Genomic DNA, 5,319 nt, shown 5'->3' with positions numbered 1-5,319 from the left:
TATCAATAGGCACTGTTTCAGTCGCAAGATCCAAGCTACAGCTCTCTTTAACTTGTACCATGAAGAGTACCGTTCCAGTAACCTGTTAGTACATCCATGTTTGACATCACCTTGAACAAAGTACACTTTGGGTCTCTTTATTTCCACATCTCTTTCTGGCAACTCAAATGCTTCTAGAATAGTCGGCCATGTAGATTCATCCAACCAGAGGGAAGTCTGGCCCTTTCATCCATCTTTCTTGCGAAATCATCTCATCTGCATTAAGACCTCGGGATGCATCATCTGCAGGGTTAAGTTTGGATTCAACATAACGCCAGTCATCAGCCGTGGATCCTTCATGAATAACAGCTATCCTGTTTGCCACAAATGTATGGAAGCGGTGTGAATCACTTTTAATGTAGTGAAGAACAACCATGCTGTCTGACCAGAAGGTAGAACTACTTATCTTGAGTCTCAGTTCCTGACGTAACATTTGATCCAGTTTTACAGAAATGACTGCAGCTGAGAGTTCAAGCCTTGGGATTGTTATTTGTTTCATGGGTGCTAGCCTGGCCTTTCCCATCAATAAACCTCTCCGTGTAGTTGGCTTGTTCTTTGGCATGATCAGGTATCCAAATTTGTCAGATTCAGTGTTCCAGCTAACGCCTAACGCTCTCGCTCCTGTGGAAGAACATTACTTCCAAGATCAACGTCCTTGAGCTCCTTTGCTCTTCTCTCTGCAGGGATGGAATCTAGTACTTCCCGGGAGTTGCTGATCCACTTGGTAAGTTTGAAACCTCCTCTCAGGAGCAGTTCACACAACTCCTTCACGAGATGAATTGCTTTGGATACAGAGGCTACAGATTTCAAACAATCATCCACATACAGATTTTCCAAGATTGTCCTTATTGTTTCGGGGTTAAAGTCAGCTCTATGGTCCTCAGTAGTGCGTCTCACAGCAAAACTTGCACAACTTGGACTCCAAACGCCCCCAAACAGATGAACTGTCATTCGGTAGATCTCAGGTTGTCTTGATACATCTCCATCAGGCCACTCAAAGAAACCGCAGAGCATTGCCATGCTCTTCGGCAACTCTAACTTGGTGAAACATTGCCTCAATGTCACCCATTATGGCTATATTTTCCTGACGAAATCGAAGGAGAACACCAATTAATGTGTTGGTTAAGTCCGGTCCTTGAAGAACCTCCTCATTTAGACTTGTTCCTCCATAACTAGCAGCACAGTCAAAACTATCCTCAACTTGTCCGGTTTCTTCTCACTGATCACGGCATGGTGAGGGATATACCAAACAGGGCCCTCCTGGGTTTTGTTTCTTCACGTGGAACCTTTTCAGCATATCCTTTACTGAGAAGCTCCTGTATTCCATCTCTGTATCTCTCATGCAGGCTCTTATTCTTGGATAATTTCCTGCCTAGATATTCAAGTCTGACTTCTGCAACACTGTAGTTGTTGGGCATGCTTGGAAGCTCACTTCTGAAAGGTATTCGCATTTTATAATGTCCCTCTTCAACCTCCAGAGACTCCTGCCAAATATCTATAACACGCTTGTCATTAACAGACATTTGTGGTTTACTATCAAAAATGTGTTCACAAGAGTCCAACTTCCAAAATCTCTCAACTGAAGACTCCAAGCTGTGTTCTGCTTGGACAAAGTTTGATACTATCCTTCTTTGGCTACCATATTCTAATGGCCCATTCAGTGTCCAGCCAAATACTGTTCTTGTAGCATATGGCTCATTGTCTTTACCTTTCCGCACGTCAATTGGTACGAGTGCTGAAGGATTGTCTTGTCCAATCAAAAGAGTTATCCTTCCATGATCCAAGGTCGGCAGAGTTATACCTTGTAAATGAGTCCACTTATCAACATCCGTTTGGCTGGCTAAACTCTCAGTCGGAACAGGTAGTTTGGGAATCACAAACACATGTGGTAGTTGTCTGCCATCAAGATCTGTCACGTTTAAACTTACTAAACTGGTTTCAGATTCACAGTTTTCATTGGTCAATGTAGTAAGTGAAAGAGACGTTTTTGTTCCTTTCACATCGAGTTGTTCAATCAATTCTTGTGAACAGAATGTGTTCGTGCTTCCATTATCAAGAAAAGCATACGTTTCAATGAATCCATCCTGACCATTCAACCTTATTGAAACGGGGACAATAGGCAGGGCTGTTCTGGACACGCCGGCCCCATTAACACCACCACCGACAGAATTATGCATTGAATGAGTTTGAGTTCCACATTCTTGTGTCAATGTAGACGTCTGTCCATGTGATGAACCAACACCACGTCCACCAAACTTTACCAATGTCTGTAAGCCATCGTGCAGCAATCTGGAGTGCTTGCGATTGCAACCATCAACTTGACACCGACTTGGTTTGTTACAGCTGTAAGACACATGTTGAGTTGAAAAGCAATTAAAACACATCTTATGTTCCCTCACAAAGTCCAACCTTTTCTGTGGAGTCATTTCTTTGAATTTGTTACACACATATATGGCATGATTTCCCAAACAACACTTACATGCAGGCCATCCTCCAGTCCTGTACTGATTGTTTAGGTTCTTGTAAGAGCTACTACCAGCTGAGATGCCAGCTTCCTTGCTAGCTTGAACGTTAAAGCTGGACACAGCAGATTTTCCAGAGTTAGGCTTTTGGGGTTTTCCTTTTAAGTCCTTTGAAGTTACACTATCTGTACCAAAGGCCGGATCGGTTGCTTCTTCCGCAGCTGTCTCAATAAATTCTGATAGAGCTTCAATACCAGGGTAATTGCCTTGAACTTTCAAGGTATGAACTGCTTGCTTTCTCCATCTCCCTTGAAGATACGAAGGTAATTTTCCAATTATCTTCCCCATTCTGACTTGATTGTCTATTTCATTCAGTCTACCCATGGCAGTCAAAGTGATAACACAGCTTCTAACAGAGTCTGCATATCTCCTTAATTCTGAACTGTCACCATATCGCAAGCTTGATCCTTCAGTGACCTTTTCGACCCAAGCCTTTGATATTACATATTGGTTGCCAAAACGTTCCAACAATAGTCTTTTAGCTTCAGGATATCCTACATGTGGCTCCATCACAGCACAGCATTCAATGACTCCGAGCTTTACCGGTGCAGTACTGGAGAAGACGAGTAAGCTTTGCACTATCACTGACATTAGTGTTCCCAATGCTGTTGTCAAATGAACGAATGAAAATCCAGTATTTCAGAGGATCCCCATCAAACTTCATAAGCTCTGTTTTGGGAAGCTGAATAACATTCAACATCTGGTGTTGCATGTAGAGCATTTTATCATCAGTTGTCATATTGTCACCTGTCACTTCACACGGGCCATCCATGATACCATGTTGACCCTGTTTCTTTACCTGCTGTTCCTGTTGATTATGTTTTGACAAGGTTGGATTATCACCCCTATCTGATAGATAAGACTTCCGGTGTGGCCCTCCTTTGCCAAAGGATCTAAACGCTTATCCTTCTTTGCCAGACCCTTTCCCTGTACCAAGCCATCACGAGTTAAGCCTGTATCATGCAATACATCAGTGTTATCCCTTTTCTGTGAGACATTACTTCTCATTTCTTCATAAACTTGTTCTTCTGCTTCAGCAGCTGCTATAATCTGTCTCTATTTGAAGAGTTTCGTGTAATTGTTCCAACTCCAGCTGTTTGAACTTCAGTTCATGTTGTTTCTGTAATGCTGCTGCTCGCACACGTAAAGCAGCTTTCTTTGCAGCAGCCTTCGACCTTGAACTTACAGAAGTATGACTTCCACAAGCCTGACTTGCAGAATCTTCTGGGCGCACATCCTCTATATCATTTCCTGGATTACTTTGTGAAGTTAGCCTCCACACCGTAATGTCAGTCATTAACTGTTCATACCTATCTCTCACCTGAATGTAATATGTCTCGGCTTGACTATATTCAGCAGGGTCATTCATAACAAGATCTTTCAATTGCATAGTTTTCTGTACAAGCTTGGCCATTATTCCTTCAATATTGTCCTTTTCATTGTCTACTAAGTCAACCAAAACCACAGTGGCCTTTTCACGAAGTTTGTCCCTCAGGTAATTCTCCGACTTAGTATATGAAGACATTATTCCTCCCCTTTGTCTTCTTAATTGTGTAATTGTCTCTGCAATCACACGACCTTCATCAATGTCAACGCTAACGTTTTCCATTCTGGTACGAGTATTAGTACACTCTTCGATATCACTTTGGCTGTCAAACATCCTGATTGAAATGTTTATAAATCCTTGAAAATTTTTTGAACTTTATTGCAGAGGTTAAAACATAGTCGGGCCTTCATCTTGAACACGTTTATTGAATTATTGTCCGCAGACTCTTTACATGACGCCGCAGCGTAGGTAGAATTCAACTTGATACGGTTCAAACTGTATAAATAAATAAACAATTATAAAAATACAGCTGAACAATTTCCACTGCTAAATCAATATCTTGACTACTCAGATAAATGCAATGTATCTGTAAATATAACGAAAATATGAAACACGAACCCACGTGCCTGACCTGACAAAACTGAAATTATTCTAAACTCATATAAATTCATCAAACTTAACACGCTTTGTGACCCTATCAACAATGTTCATCAATATAAACAACAACCATCAACTACTTACAAATTTTCTTGGCCCCTTGACCCTCTACAAAATTGAATCACCGCAGTGACACCAGCCATGTGCTTTAGTCGACCTCAGTCGCCCGGATCAAACTACCGGCCGGGACCACTTAAAATCCGGATCCTTACCGGCGGCAACATAAACAAAGCCCGGATCAGTTTACCGGTAAAACCAAATTAATTTTTATCCTTAACATTCTTAAAAGTAAATATAAATGTTTCAAATTGTTACAAACTGATCTACAGTTTTCTTACAATAATGCTAAGTTCTTGTATGCCAGGACAAAATCAAACAAACTATGCGTAGCTGTCAAATTTCCATTGGCACCAACTGATGTTTCCTTTAAACTGTACAAAATCATTTCGATGTCAGTTCCTGTAAATGAATCTACTAGCCATTCTACACAACTACTTAATTTGCAACCTTTTCTTGCAACTTCTCTTAACCAGCAATATTTCACCACTCTCAATTTGGACCAGGTTTCTCACTGGTCACTGTTATGGCACTTCTACCTTACACTGTCCCTTTAGACTAACCCTAGCCACCAGAACACAAACGTCCTGTGAAATGGCATTATACCGTAATAGCAAAGTGGAAGTCAAAGCACAGTGTAATGTTAGGTTCCTTCAGCAGGAACAAAATTACTTGTCTATAACTCTCCATTACTAACCCTCACTTGCCCTGATGATC

General features: G+C 41.3%; 1 protein-coding gene across 1 annotated transcript; it reads right to left on the bottom strand.

Annotated features, from left to right (window-relative positions):
• Positions 1-645: 645 nt before the first annotated feature.
• LOC124272959 lies at positions 646-1,059 on the bottom strand. Its single transcript, XM_046708201.1, has one exon. It carries the CDS (start codon positions 1,057-1,059, stop codon positions 646-648), a length of 414 nt encoding a protein of 137 aa, XP_046564157.1.
• Positions 1,060-5,319: the final 4,260 nt, after the last annotated feature.

This window comes from Haliotis rubra, unplaced genomic scaffold (assembly GCF_003918875.1).
Source record: "Haliotis rubra isolate DU_JTF1 unplaced genomic scaffold, ASM391887v1 Scf175, whole genome shotgun sequence".
Classification (NCBI taxonomy): domain Eukaryota; kingdom Metazoa; phylum Mollusca; class Gastropoda; order Lepetellida; family Haliotidae; genus Haliotis; species Haliotis rubra.
Note: the sequence above shows the minus strand (reverse complement) of the source record. Positions and strands in the feature narration are given on the sequence as shown.

Bases quoted from the DNA above. Each gene is read 5' to 3' on its own strand.
- LOC124272959 (XM_046708201.1), bottom strand. From the start codon at position 1,059: ATGGCAATGCTCTGCGGTTTCTTTGAGTGGCCTGATGGAGATGTATCA.